The following is a 15,652-nucleotide window of genomic DNA, read 5'->3' as shown; positions in this document are numbered from 1 at the left end:
CTAACTGTTTAGTGCAGGATTACCACATGAGCTCTTACTGCCTACAAAATGGATGGTGGTAAGTGCTCATGTGGTATTTTTTATTTTTTAATAGCCATATGCTATTGGCAACATTAGTGTATGACCATTAATACACAAAATAGAAAATCAGCTATTTTACAGCTGTGGTAAAAATGGCCTTAGTATGTGGGAAAATCCTGTGCTAGGTGCGCTAAGGCCACCTTTTGCTGTAGCTTAGTAAAAGGACCCTTTTATGTTTTAATTTGCTTTTAGAATTTTATTATTTTATTACCAGTGTTACTTTTGTAAATTGCCTAGGTAGGTAACTTCTAGGTGGTATATCAAATAAAATTGAAACTTGAATGCACATAATTTGGAATAGTCTTTTTATTGAGATTTGTCTTTTGAAACTTTTTTTTATTTTGTAAGGCTTTGAAAGACCTATTTGTTTATTTATTTATTTATTTGTGACATTTGTATCCCACATTATCCCGAATAAGATAGAGTTCAATGTGGCTTATATCCAAGAAAACATAAATATAATATACAATAAGATAGGTTGCATGACTCTTTGTAAATAAGAATGTTGCAATGAAGTAAAGGCAAACATAGTTATTAGGAATGAAAACCAGGCTGATAAAATACAGGACTAAGCCAATTTGTTTCCTTAAGAGAAGTGCTTAATAGGAAGGCTTTAAATAATTTGCGAAACTTTAAATAATCATTTATATATCTCAGTTGTTTAGGTAATTAATTCCATAACTTAGTACTCTGGTATGTAAAGCCCGTGGCATGGATTTATTTGTATAGTAATTTCTTGCAACTGGAGTAATGAAGTATGATATAGGAGCTCATTTTCAAAAGAGAAAAACGTCCAAAAAGTGGCATAAATCTGTATTTGGACGTTTTTCGTCCAAATTGGTATTTTCAAAACCAATTTTTAGACGTTTTTCTGTCAGGGGCGTGTTAAGGGAGGGATCTGGGCGTTCCTAACACTTGGACGTTTTTCAAGCATAATGGAACAAAACAAAACCCTCCAGGACAAAAACTAAGATGTTTTGAGCTAGACCTGTTTTTATAACGATTAAGGCACAAAGAGATCCCCTAAATGACCAGATGACCACTGGAGGGAATGAGGGATGACCTCTTCTTTACTCCCCCAGTGGTCACTAACCACCTACCACCCCCCAAAAATGTGATTTAAAACATTACTTGCCAGCCTCAGATGTTATACTCTGTTACATCTGTGCTCGCCTCGCCCTCTGGTGGCCAGGACCGGTGGCTGCTATGGACTATCACCCGTTCCAGACTTAAGCTTAGTCCAGTCCGGATCTTCCAGGCTGCCGGATTTGTCTGTCTTGTTTGACTCTGCACAGCTCCCATAGTGGCCTGGTGATTGCTGCAGCTGAGCCTTAGTTGCTGCTGGGCTTATTAGCCATTTGGAAACTCTCTGCCTTTGCCTTGTCTAAGGTCCCTGGTATGTTGGTGCATTGTGCACTTCTGCCTAGTCTGGTCTCCTGTTTTAGCTTCTTGCCTGATTCTGCTGCTTGCCCAGACCCGGCTTGTTTCCTGGTTTTCTCTACTGCCTGCTGCCTGCCCTGACCCGGCTAGTATCCTGGTTTTCTCTTCTGTCTCCTGCCTGCTCCGACCTGGCTTGTTCCTTGGTTTATTCTACTGTTCTGTGTCTAGTTCTTGGTTCTCTGTGTGTCTTGTTTGGTGGCTGCCTGGCAGCTTTCAGTCCTGTTTCTTATCTGTTTGTGTTTGTTGTTTTGTGGCTGCACTGGCAGCTTTTAGTCCTACTCTGTTGTGTGTTGCCTGTTAGTATCCTGCCCCTGCCCTGTCCTGCAAAGCCCTGCCGGCCACCTGCACCCAGGGGCTCAACTCCTGGGGAAAAGTGGCTAAGTGCAGGTGAAGACTAGGGTTCCTGCTCTGCCTGTTCCAGCTCGTTTGCCTCTGCTGCAACTCCAGCCTGGGTTTCAGTCCTGTGCTGCCCTGTCCCTGGTTTGAGGGTGGTTTTGCCTGCTGCTGCCGCTCCTCGGCAGTGGCCCAAGGGCTCACAAACCCAGTTTTCTGCTTTGGAAAACATGACATACTCAGGTCCATTAGAACAGCATGCAGGTCCCTGGAGTTGTCTAGTGGTGGGTGCAGTACACTGCAGACAGGTGCACCCAGGTCCATACCTCCCCCTAGTTGTTACACTTGTGGGGGAAACTGTGAGCCCTCCAAAATTCACCAGAAACTCAATACACCCACATATAGGTGCCCCCTCACTTGTAAGGGCTATGGTAGTGGTGTACAGTTGGGCGTAGTGGGTTTTTGTGGGCTCAGATAAGGTAAGGGCGCAATGGTGAGATGTGTACCTGGGAGTATTTTATGAAATCCACTGCAGTTCCCCCTAGGGTGCCCTATTGCTTTCCAGGGATGTCATGTGAACCAGTCTACTAAAAATGCTGGCTCCTCCTACATCCCAATGGCTTGATTTTGTGCCTTTTGCACTTGGACATTTCTTTTTCGAAAATGGACCAAAAATATATATTTTCTCATATAGTTAATTCTCTGTTATTCCTGATGATTGTATCAGTTCTATTTGTTTGTATCTCACTTTGAATCTCATACCTCATATGAAGGAGCTGGTAGGTTATAAATCCTCTATAACATACAGTGATTAATATTTAAAAATGTGATGTCCAATTATGCATTTTTACAAGATTGCTCTGTGGGAAATGATGTTAGAGAGGGACTTGAGTGCAGTTATCAAAAGAGAGAGACAAGGCTGAAGGTTTGCCTAGGGTGCCTAATACCCTTACACCAGCCATGTATGATGGAGAGCAGGGAGCATATGGTTGGAGAAAGTGTGCTTGTTACTAGGTGGAAAAGCTTGCGAGTGGAGGAAAGAGGGGGGTACTTGGTTATGTTGGGGGGGGGTGGAAGTGGGGGTGAGAAAGAAACAATGAGCACATGATTGGGGGCACTCAGTAAATCTTTGCAGGAGTAATGGATAGTGCAAAGTTGTGAAACAGAATAAGTAGGGGCCATGAAATATGCCCCCTCCTTTCCTTTTATGTTCTCTCTCCTCCCTTTTCTCTTTATCTGCCTCTCCTCTTCCAGATTCACTGTGACTCCTAGGATATGTGTTGGCACAGATTAAAATGCTCTGTACCTGTCCTATGCTGGCACAGAATGTAATGGAAACTTGCACTGATGTTGATTATGTTGTACCCATTTTGTGGTGAGGCAGTGTGTGAAAGACGTTGTGACTGATGTCCTGTCTCTATTTCTGGTTCTTTTCTGCTGATATTCATATCTTAGTGTTCCCTTTCTTCTAGGCTCTTGCCTGCTTGGATGCCTGCTCACCCCTCCACATTGTGGTGTCACTGTCGTCAAGTTTACTTGCCAATGAGTTACTGCTATGCTACAAGACTTACAGCTGATGAAGACAGTCTTATTCATTGTCTCCGACAGGTGAGGAATACTCGGACAAATATGGAACAAAGCAGGGGTTAAAACATCACAGTAGTTTATTGCCCCTAGAGGATCTAGGAGGTATGGAAACAGGGCCCAAGGCTCCTGTGGTATTGTGGTAAGGGGCTGCAAAATCAGGCTCTCTGCTTGAAAGTGCTGAGTAGTCCATAGAACATAGTAACATAGTAAATGACAGCAGATAAAGACCTGTAGGGTCCTATTCAGTCTGCCCAACAAGATAAACTCATTTTACATGGTATGTGATACTTTATATGTATACCCTAGTTTGATTTGGCCTAGCCTTTATAAGGGCACAGACCGTTTATCTATCTGCAAATATGTAAAAGTTTATAAAAGCAGCACGCGTTCCTGAAGAAGCCAAGTACAGGTGAAACAGTGTCCCCGTTAAACACAAAGCTAAGTGCTGTTATTTATGAATTGGCGCCTCAATATCGAGCTTATTCACACACACATGTTTGCTCATTGAAATTTGTATATATTTGTATATTTAGAGCAGCCTTTAGCTTTGACCACTGTTTTTCCCACATCTCCTATGCCATTCCACGCCCAACACCTCCTTCTTCAGTTATTCCCCCAATTTATCAATATCAGTACGTCTGAAATCCAGTACTTTGAGTTTTGTGCATCCACACTCCGCCTTCGCCCTTATATCAAACCATATGGTGTGATGATCAGTATTACATAGGTGGGCACCCACCCAGATATTGGAAACACTTCCTCCATCGTCCCTTCCCTCGTGGGTTCCGTCACCATTTGTCTGAGCAAGGCATCCACAATCTCCCTACTTCTTTCCAATTCCACAGACGGGACGTTCCAATCCATGTCAGACAAATTAAAATCTCCCAAAAGCACCTCCCCTTTCATACCAGACTTTTGAATATCTTCTATCAGATCCTTGTCTAACTTCTCCGTTTGTGCCAGAGGTCTGTAGATAACCCCCGTGTGGATACAGGTTCTGTTTTCTCTTTCCAGGACGATCCATAAAGCTTCTTCCTTTCCTCAGGTTCCCTACATTTCAGCTGCTCTGATATTGTCTCTCACATACAGTGCCACTCTTCCACCTCTTCGGCCCTCTCTATCCTTCCTAAAAAGATTATAGCCAGGTATGGTCACATCCCATTCATGGGAATCATGAACCACGTCTCTGTAATAGGAACAATATCCAAGTTTTCTTCAAACATCAGGGCTTGCAAGAAACAAGGGAATCGGGAGCTGTGTTGAGCAGGGAACCTCTCCGCTGATAAAAATCACCTCTCCCTGCCTTATCCCATGCTCTCTAAGAAATGCAATCCCCAAGTACTCCAGTCCTCCTGCTACAACACTCCCCACACCCAAGCACACCTACACAGCCCCATTAACCTACATGTGCATGCATTTCAATGTGCCCCATCTCCATAGCCACAGATACTCCTCCGTCCCATAGCGCTACATGCCCCTGAACATACCTCTGCACTTATACACCTCTCTTCATACACACATCATATACACCTGACTCTGGCACACTCATGTGCAACTATCTACCTCAACCATCACAGACATAGATAAAATTAATTGATACAGTTGCCTTAATCCCATCACCACTTCCACACACCCCCTGTAAAAGAGCCCACATTGATCCAATTAAACACAGAACATAAGAACATAAGTGTTGCCATATTGGGACAGACCAAAGGTCAATCAAGTTTCCAACATGGGCAATCCAGGTCACAATACCTGGCAAGATCCCAGAACAGTAAAACAGATTTTATGCTGCTTATCCTAGAAATAAGCAGTGAATTTTTCCAAGTCCACCTTAATAATGGCTTATGGACTTTTTCTTTTAGGAAATGATCCAAACCCTTTTTAAACCCTTCTAAGCTAACTTCTTTTACCACATTCTCTGGCATTGAATTCCAGAGTTTAATTACACACTGAGTGAAGAAATATTTTCTTGATATGTTTTAAATTTACTACTTAGTAGCTTCATTGCATGCCCCCTAGTCCTAGTATATTTGGAAAGAGTAAACAAGTGTTTTTCCTTCTACTCGTTCCACTCCACTCAGTATTTTCTAGACCTCTATCATAGTAACATAGTAGATGACGGCAGCAAAAGACCTGCACGGTCCATCCAGTCTGCCCAACAAGACAAACTCATATGTGCTACTTTTTGTGTATATCTTACCTTGATTTGTAACTGTAATTTTCAGGGCACAGACCGTACAAGTCTGCCCAGCACTATCCCCGCCTCCCAACCACCAGCCCTGCCTCCCACCACCGGCTCTGGCACAGACCGTATAGTCTGCCCAGCACTATCCCCGCCTCCCAACCACCAGCCCCGCCTCCCACCACCGGCTCTGGCACAGACCGTATAAGTCTGCACAGCACTATCCCCGCCTCCCACCACCGGCTCTGGCACAGACCGTATAAGTCTGCCCAGCACTATCCCCGCCTCCCACCACCAGCTCTGCCATCCAATCTTGGCTAAGCTCCTGAGGATCCTGAGGATCATATGTTCCCTCAGCCTTCTCTTTTCCAAGCTGAAACCTTTCCTTATAGGGAAGTCGCCCCATCCCCTTTATTGTTTTTCTTGCCCTTCTCTGTACCTTTTCTAATTCTGCTATATCTTTTTTGAGATGTAGTGACCAGAACTGCACACAGTATTCGAGGTGTGGTCACACCATGGAGTGATACAAAGGCATCATAAAATTCTCATTTTTGTTTTTCATTCTTTCCTAATTCCTAACATTCTATTTGCTTTCTTAGCCACTGCTGCACACTGAGCAGAGCATTTCAACGTATCGTCAACAATGACACCTAGATTCTTTTCCTGGGCATTGATTCCTAATGTGGAACCTTGAATAATGTAGCTATAGTTTGGGTTCCTCTTTCCAAAATGCATCACTTTGCACTTGCATTAAATGTCATCTACCCCTTCAAAGAAGTGTAGTAGATTGGTGAGGCAAGATTTCCCTTGACTAAATCCATGTTGGCTTTGTCTCATTAATCCATGCTTCCATATCATCATGCTGATCAATCCATAGACTGGTGGGTTGTGTCCATCTACCAGCAGGTGGAGATAGAGAGCAATCCTTTTGCCTCCCTATATGTGGTCATGTGCTGCCGGAAACTCCTCAGTATGTTCTCTATCTCAGCAGGTGGTGGTCACACACAGCAGCAGCTCTGGCTAGGCCTCCAAGCCTAATTTTTAGGTTTTGTTGAGTGCCTGGGGTTGAGGGCTCTTCTTGAGCAAGTGCAAACCTGGTGGCGCCAGGTCCCTCCTTTTCTCCCCCCTCCCGCTGGCTCCGTTAAAAAAAAAAAAAAAAAATTTTTGGACGTCCTTAAAGGCGTTTATTTCGACGTTTATTTAAACGTTTATTGCAGCTACTCACTGGGACACCAGGTCGTTACAGCTCGGAGCGAGAAGCAGGTAATTTTTAGCTTTTTTATAGCGGGCAGGGGGTTCCCCGATTGATCTCCACGTGGCCTATGGCGTCGGAGGGCGAGGGCGCGAAGAATCGCTCCCCGGACCGCGTGTGCGCTCCTAGCGGGGATGCGGGGGTATTAAAGTCTGATTCGCCCTTGTTGGGTGTCAGTTCGGAGGCCGGTCAGTGTCCCGGGTCTTCCTCCGGTGCGGCGGTTTTTCCCGCCATAAACGCCCATCCCCCGCTGCTCGCCTCCGCCATCTTGGCCGGCCACTCTGCTCGGACGGCTTCTTCTTGGGCCGCCCTTGAGCTGGGAGACGTTCATGCCATGGCCGCCCTTGATTTGGGCGACGGCAAAAAAGCGGCTAAAGTTAAGCGCCGTTCTTCCCGCGCGGCTCCTTCGCGGAGTGTCGCGCCGGACGCCATCTTGGATGCGCAGCATGTTTCTCCCCCGCTCTTGCGAGCGCCGGTTGAGGGTGCGTCTAGGGCTGTGGCCCAGGCTGCTGAAATTCACAGTCTGGGGGGTTTCCCCCCCGAGTTTATTTTGCTGCTGCATCAGGCCTTCATTATGCAAAACGCTGCCCCTTCTCCCTTGTCCGATAAAGGGGTTGAGGCCCCCGGAAGTAAACGCCCTCGGGTGGATTCCCAGGGCTTAGAGGGCTCTGTCTCCTCTGATGTAGATGAGGGCAGCGTATCTGAGTTCTCCCAACGGTCCTTTGGGGATTCCTTGGAGGAGACGGATTCCCGCTCGGATGGAGCGGATGACCCCTCTGCAGCGCGGATCTTTCGCTCAGAGGATTTGCCCAACCTGTTAATGCAGGCCATGAGCATTTTGAAGATTTCCTCTCCAGAGGACGGCTCTCCCTCAGCCCCTGTTGGCTCCGCCATTATGCTGGGGACGAAGCGCCCGCCTAGAACCTTCCACGTGCATGATGCCATGCACACCTTAATTTCGGCTCAATGGGATGTCCCGGAAGCGAGCCTCAAAGTGGCTAGGGCTATGTCCCGCCTCTATCCTTTGCCTGAAAGTGAACGTGAGGCCTTTCTTTGGCCTACCGTGGATTCTTTAATCACTGCGGTGACTAAGAAAACGGCGTTGCCGGTGGAAGGTGGCACGGCCCTAAAGGACGCCCAAGACAGAAGATTGGAGGCGGCCTTAAGGTCGTCCTTCGAGGCGGCTGCCTTAAGTTTGCAGGCCTCAGTTTGCGGCTCCTATGTGGCCAGGGCGTGCCTGATGATTGTGCAGCGGGCTTCCCCCTCGGATCCTTCCTTGAGGGCTGATTGGCCGGCCCTGGAATCGGGCTTGGCTTATTTGGCAGACTTGCTGTATGATGTCTTGAGAGCCTCGGCTAAAGGTATGGCTCAGACAGTCTCTGCGCGGCGGTGGCTTTGGCTGAAACATTGGTCTGCGGACCACGCCTCTAAGTCCCGCCTGGCTAAGTTGCCTTTTAAAGGCAAGCTGCTCTTTGGGGTCGAGCTGGACAAAATTGTGACCGATCTCGGCACGTCTAAGGGCAAGAGGTTACCAGAGGTCAGGGCTCGGGCAAGTGCTCGCCCCGGTATCTCCAGAGGACAGTTTCAGGAAGCCCGTCGGTACCGCCCGGGCAAGTCGGGCTCCTCTGCCCCCTCTTCCTTCAAGAGGAACTTCTCCCCCAAGCAGCATTCCTTTGGCAGAGACCGCCGTCCCGGAGGTGCGCCCTCCGGTCCTCCCCCAGGGTCTCGTACCCAATGACGGGGTCCTGGTCCATGGCCCAGTGCAAATTGGAGGACGCCTGTCCTCGTTTCTGGGCGAGTGGACCAGGGTAACATCAGACGCTTGGGTGCTGGAAGTCATCAGAGACGGCTACAAGCTAGAGTTCTGCCGACCCTTAAGAGACGGGTTTGTACTCTCTCCCTGCAAGTCTCCGGTCAAAGCTGTGGCAGTGCAGCAGACCTTGCACAATCTGATCCGCCTGGGTGCGGTCGTTCCGGTGCCAGAAAATCAGCTTGGCAAGGGACGTTACTCCATTTACTTTGTGGTACCAAAGAAAGGAGGTTCTGTACGGCCTATCCTCGACCTCAAAGGGGTCAATCGGGCCTTGAAAGTTCGGCACTTTCGCATGGAGACTCTCCGCTCTGTTATAGCGGCAGTGAAGGCAGGGGAGTTCCTGGCATCCTTGGACATCAAGGAAGCGTACTTGCATATTCCCATCTGGCCTCCTCATCAACGCTTTCTGCGTTTTGCAGTCCTGGGCCGACACTTCCAGTTCAGTGCCCTCCCGTTCGGGTTGGCTACTGCTCCGCGGACCTTCTCCAAAGTAATGGTGGTCATCGCGGCCTTCCTGAGAAAGGAAGGAGTACAAGTCCATCCTTATCTGGACGACTGGTTGATCCGAGCCCCCTCTTATGCAGAGTGCGGCAAAGCTGTGGACCGGGTGATTGCTCTTTTGAGCTCCCTGGGGTGGATCATCAACTGGGAGAAAAGCCAGCTGCGCCCGACTCAGTCCCTGGAGTATCTGGGAGTTCGATTCGACACCCAAGTAGGCAGAGTGTTCCTGCCGGACAATCGGATTGTCAAGCTTCAGGCTCAGGTGGACCAGTTCCTAGTAGCCTCTCCGCTCCGGGCTTGGGACTATGTGCAGCTGTTGGGCTCTATGACGGCCACGATGGAAGTAGTGCCCTGGGCCAGGGCTCATATGAGACCACTACAACACTCTCTGCTGCAGCGCTGGACTCCGGTGTCGGAGGATTATGCTGTGCGCCTTCCCTTGGACCCAGCAGTGCGCAAGGCGCTGAGCTGGTGGCTGCAGACAGACAAGTTGTCTGCAGAGATGCCTCTTGTGACCCCGGAGTGGATTGTCGTCACGACGGACGCCTCTTTGACGGGCTGGGGAGCCCACTGCTTGGGAAGGACAGCGCAGGGGCTCTGGTCTCCTGCAGAGGCAAAGTGGTCTATCAACCTCCTGGAACTCAGAGCCATTCGGTTGGCGCTTTTGGAGTTCCTCCCGGTACTGGCGTTGAAGCCAGTACGGGTCCTGTCGGACAATGCCACGGCTGTGGCCTATGTCAACCGCCAGGGAGGTACCAAGAGCGCCCCTCTAGCCAAGGAGGCCATGAATCTATGCCAGTGGGCGGAAGCGAATCTGGAACAGCTGTCAGCGGCCCACATTGCCGGAGTCATGAATGTCAAGGCGGACTTTCTCAGTCGCCATACCTTGGATCCCGGAGAGTGGCAGCTATCTGCTCAGGCGTTCTTGGACATCACGAAGCGCTGGGGCCAGCCGAGCCTAGATCTGATGGCGTCATCGGCCAATTGCCAAGTGCCGCGCTTTTTCAGCAGAGGACGGGACCCTCGATCCCTGGGAGTAGATGCTCTTCTCCAACAGTGGCCGACACAGGAGCTTCTCTATGTGTTCCCGCCCTGGCCCATGTTGGGCAGGGTGCTAGACCGGGTGGCAAAGCATCCGGGCCGGATAATCCTGGTGGGTCCGGACTGGCCCAGACGTCCCTGGTATGCGGACTTGATCAGGCTCTCAGTGGACGATCCTCTGCGGCTGCCAGTGGAGCATGGCCTGTTGCATCAGGGTCCCGTGGTGATGGAGGATCCCTCCCCCTTTGGTGTTACGGCCTGGCTATTGAGCGGCAGCGTCTGAGAAAGAAGGGCTTCTCAGACAAGGTCATCGCCACTATGCTAAGAGCGAGGAAGTGCTCTACTTCTACTGCTTACGCCAGGGTTTGGCGTACCTTTGCAGCATGGTGTGAAGCAGGCTCACTTTCTCCCTTCACTGCTCCAATTTCTTCAGTGTTGGCGTTCCTGCAAGAAGGTCTGGAGAAAGGCCTGTCGCTCAGTTCCCTTAAAGTCCAGGTAGCGGCTCTGGCTTGCTTCAGGGGCCGCCTGAAGGGTGCTTCCCTGGCTTCGCAGCCGGATGTGGTGCGCTTTCTCAAGGGAGTTAATCACCTGCGCCCTCCTCTGCACTCAGTGGTGCCTGCGTGGAATCTCAACCTGGTGCTAAGAGCCTTGCAGAAGCCGCCTTTTGAACCCTTGTCAAGGGCATCTCTGAAAGACCTGACGTTGAAAGCAGTCTTTTTGGTGGCTATCACTTCAGCCAGAAGAGTTTCCGAGCTCCAGGCACTCTCATGTCGAGAGCCCTTTCTGCAGTTCACTGAGGCAGGAGTGACTATTCGCACAGTGCCTTCCTTCCTGCCCAAGGTTGTTTCTCGCTTCCATGTGAATCAGCAGCTCTGTCTCCCATCCTTTCGTAGGGAGGACTACCCAGAGGAGTACTCTGCTCTGAAATATCTGGATGTGAGACGAGTCATCATCAGATACTTGGAAGTGACCAATGATTTCTGGAAGTCGGATCATCTGTTTGTCCTGTTTGCAGGTCCTCGTAAGGGTCTGCAGGCTTCTAAGCCTACAGTGGCAAGATGGGTCAAGGAAGCCATTGCAGCGGCTCTGTAATTCTGTTTTTTTTAATAGTCTCTACTATTTTGCCTGGAACCGATATCAGGCTTGCCGGTCTATAATTTCCTGGATCACCTTTGGAACCCTTTGTAAAAATTGGCGTTAGATTGGCCATCCTCCAATCTTCCGGTACAATTCTTGATTTTAAAGATAAATTGCATATTACTAACAATAGACTCTGCAAGTTCATTTTTCAGTTTTTATCATTACTCTGGGATGTATACCGTCTGGTTCAGACGATATTACCACCTTCCCACAGAGCACTTACTCCATGGATAGCCTAAAGACTAGAAGAATAAGGTACCAAAATAGGTAGGAGGGAGACGTAGAGCTACTGTGAAGGCAAAGGACCTGCTTTGTTATGATGGAAAAAGAGAGGAAATGGGCTGACTGCAGCTGCCTGCAGAAAGGTTTTTTTTCCTGCACTTCCAGAGCCATACCCTCCCCATTGGCAGGAGTTGGCAAGTATTGCTTTTTAGCTGCTGCTGCCTCTTCCACATCTGCTATCTACCACTTCCCTCTTAAAGTTGAAACACATGAGACTGGTGGATCTTGCAAGACTAGGGGGGCCCCATCTGGGTTTGACTTCACAGAGAGAAGGGAGATGATGGAGGAGTATGGCTCTTGCGATTTTAATCCTGATGGCCAGAAGTGATCCAGGAAAAGACAAGATATGGTGAAAGGCAACAGGGAAGGAGATTATGCATGGCGGGGGACGTTGAGGAGGACAAGGTTTGAGGGACGCCCATCTTTCAACAGAAATCGGAAGATGGACGTCCTCACAGGGTCATCCAAATCGGTATAATTGAAAGCCGATTTTTGACGTCCCCAACTGCTTTCCGTCGTAGGGATGACCAAAGTTCAAGAGGGCGTATCGGAGGCGTAGCGAAGGTGGGACTTGGGCGTGCCTAACATTAGGATGTCCTCAACCCATAATGAAAAAAAAAATGACGTCCCTAACGAGCACGGACAACTTTACCTGTTCGTGCTTTTCTCATTACCAAGGCACAAAAAGGTGCCCGAAATGACCAGATGACCACCGGAGAAAATTGGGGATGATTTCCCGTTACTCCCCCAGTGTTCACTAACCCCTTCCCACCCTCCAAAAATATCTTTCAAAATTTTTTTTGCCTGCTTCTATGCCAGCCTCAGATGTCATACTCAGGTCCATCACAGCAGTATGCAGATCTCTGGAGCAGTTTTAGTGGATGCAGTGCACTTCAGACAGGCGGATCCAGGCCCATCCCCTCCCCTCCGTTACTTTTGTGGAGGAAACAGGCTATGGTAGTGGTGTACAGTTGTGGGTTTTCGGGGGGGGGGGGGGGGGGGGGTTGGGGGGCTCAGCACACAAGGTAAGGGAGCTATGTACCTGGGAGCAATTTCTGAAGTCCACTGCAGTGCCCCCTAGGGTGCCCAGTTGATGTCATGGGGACCAGTGCACTAGAAATGCTGGCTCCTCCCACGACCAAAGGGCTTGCATTTGGTCGTTTCTGAGATGGGTGTCCTTGGTTTCCATTATCGCCGAAAATCAGGGACGACCATCTCTAAGGACGACCAAAATTTCAAGATTTGCACGTCCCTGAACGTATTCGAAACGAAAGATGGACGTCCATCTTGTTTCGATAATACGGGTTTCCCTACCCCTGCATCGGGACGTTTTGCGAGGACGTCCTCATCAAAACTTGGGCGTCCCTTTCGATTATGCCCCTCAAAGTAGTTTTGCACCAGCCTTGGCCTGCCTGTATTATCAACACAGACACAAATATACCCTTCCCCATACCTCTTTCTGGAGTGAATGCTATCTAGTTCTGATCTTGAGTTTGGCTGTTTGCTGTATTACATCTTCTAGATTTACAGTGATGTGCTTTGGTTGCTTCAAGTCATCACCATCAAATGTTTCCAGTGTAAGTATGACTCCGAACAGCCTCCTCAGTAACGATCAAGGCAAAGGAAATTTTTAAGGTTTTCTGCTATTAAGTTATCCTCCCTGAGCATTCCTTTTACCCCTTGGTTGTCTAGGTGACTGTCTCATGTGCTTTGTTTTGGATGTACTTGAAAACATTTTTAGTATTAGTTCTTGCCTTTACAGCCACCCTGTTTCCCCGAAAGTAAGACATCCCCCGAAAATAAGACCTAGTAGAGGTTTTCCTGAATTGGTAGATATAAGGCCTCCCCTGAAAGTAAGACCTAGCAAATTTTTGTTTGAAAGCAGGGCCGCCGAGAGCCGGACAAGGCCGCCCTCCACCCACCCTCCGTTGCTACCGGAACTAACCTTAAACGCCTCCTTTCACCTTCGCAGCAAGCAGCAGCAGGGCAGACCTCTCCTTCCTTCCATGCCCAGCCCTTGCGGACGTTACATCAGGCGAGGGCGGGACACGGAAGGAAGGAGTGGCCTGCCGTGCAGCTGCTTGCTGCGAAGGTGAAAGGAGGCGTTTAAGGTTAGTTCCGAGAGCGACGGAGGGCGGGCGGGCCAACCCCGATGTTTTCCCGAAAAATAAGACAGCCCCTCAAAATAAGACCTAGTGCATTTTTGGGGGCAAAAATTAATATAAGACAGTGTCTTATTTTCGGGGAAACACGGTAGCTTTTTTTCAAAGTCTCTCTTGACTTGCTTTATTACTTTTTAACATCTCATTTGCCAGTGCCTGTGCTCATCTCTATTTTCCTCATTAGGGTTTGCTTTCTGTTTTCTGAAGGCACTCTTTTGGCTTTCCTGTCTGTTCCACCTCACCATTAAATCATGCTGGCTGTTTGGCTTTTTTTAAGTAACTTTTTTGATGTGTAGAATATATTTTATTTGGATTTCCAAAATGGCTTTTTTACATAAACATATACACCTCATACAATATTTTTACTTTGGCAATTGCTTTTTTAGGGGATTTTTTTTCTAACAAATCTCCTCATTTTATTGTAGTCTTTTCTTTTCAAAATTTGTTCTAGTGATGCCAAATTTGATTACATTGTGATCACTATTGTCTAGGGGGCCCCACCACCGTTACCCCTTGTGCTAGATCCTGCATACCAGTGGCATAGCCAGACAGCCAATTTTGGGTAGGCCTAATGTCAAAGCGGGTGGGGACCAAATTTTTTCTCTGCCTCCTCTCTCCTCCCACTCTCCACTCCTTCCCTAGCACTTTTCAAAAAAATATAAATGCTTTAGCTAATAGGGATCCCCGATGTCTGTCAGCTGAAGATTTTCCCCAAAGGTGGTCAGAACTCCCTTTTACCAAGTTTGGCAGGCAGCAGGAACATCCCTGAGCCACTGACACCAGCATCCCACGCTACTTAGCTGTTGGTGTCTCAATGATATAGAGCTTGGCAGAAGAAAGTTCTGGCCGCCTTTGGAGGAAGTTATCAGCTGGTGATGCTTGGGGAGCTTCACTAGCTACAGCAAGGGTTAGGGCTGGTGTTAGACATGCTGAGGCCCAGATCAAAAAAAGCCACTCTCTGATCCCCTCTTCTCCTTGCCTTCCCCCAGTAACCCCACCTGACAGCACTATCAATCCAAGAAACCCTCACTGAATACAGAACAAGGGATCAGAAATTAGAAATAAAAATATGTAGACAAAAATTGAAGTGGGAACCCCAAGACCCGGCATGCATTGCAACACCAAAGAAAGAAAAAGGGGGAAATGCATTTCCTTTCTAGTGAACACAATACAAAGACATCTGCTTTGTACATTTCCCAGAGCTAACATATTTAATACATTCAAAATAAAATGCTTTTTTTGACCTTTGTTGTCTGGACATTTTATTTTTCTATCATGTTGGTTCCGTCTTCTCTTTTCTGCTTTTCTGTCTGTCCTCTGCTAAATTCTTCTTCAAGGGGCTGCTGTCCATTTGTCTCTTCTCCTCTCTCCTGTCTTATTTAATTGCTTCACTACAGCTGTCTGACTTATTGATTTTTTTTCTTTTTGACTCTTTCCACTTTCTTTCCTGCCTCTGTCCACTCAAATTTCACCCTTCTTTTTGCTTTTTAGCAGTCTGTCAAATGTCCATCTCCTCCTCGTTCACTAACTTTCCCTTTCCCACTCCTTCCCCAGCCTTCCATTCCCTTTCATCTTTAATCTACTCTCTATTACCATATTTTTACCCCATGTAATCACTATCCTTCTCTCATCCATTCCTCCTCCACCCCCAGCCTCTCCCACATGGTTCCACCATTCCCATCCCTCCCTCCATCCTTCTATTTTAGCATCTGCTCCCTCTTTCTCAACTGCATTTTTAAACAGAGAGAACAGGAATTAAGCTCATGGTTAGGACCAAGGCACTTGATACCCCAAGAGTGCGGTTCTGTGAAAGAAATTACCCCATTGCATTGGGC

The 15,652-nt window shown here is 48.2% G+C and overlaps 1 protein-coding gene across 1 annotated transcript in view; it reads left to right on the top strand.

The window, feature by feature from the left end:
* LSS (lanosterol synthase) overlaps positions 1-15,652 on the top strand; it is a 968,970-nt gene that overhangs the window by 351,177 nt on the left and 602,141 nt on the right. Inside the window, exon 7 of the mRNA XM_030210819.1 lies at positions 3,327-3,462. Within this exon, the coding sequence (XP_030066679.1) occupies positions 3,327-3,462 (136 nt within the window). The remainder of the gene's footprint in view (positions 1-3,326; positions 3,463-15,652) is intronic.

This window comes from Microcaecilia unicolor, chromosome 7, assembly GCF_901765095.1.
Source record: "Microcaecilia unicolor chromosome 7, aMicUni1.1, whole genome shotgun sequence".
Taxonomy (NCBI): domain Eukaryota; kingdom Metazoa; phylum Chordata; class Amphibia; order Gymnophiona; family Siphonopidae; genus Microcaecilia; species Microcaecilia unicolor.
This window is presented reverse-complemented; position numbering and strand designations above follow the sequence as displayed.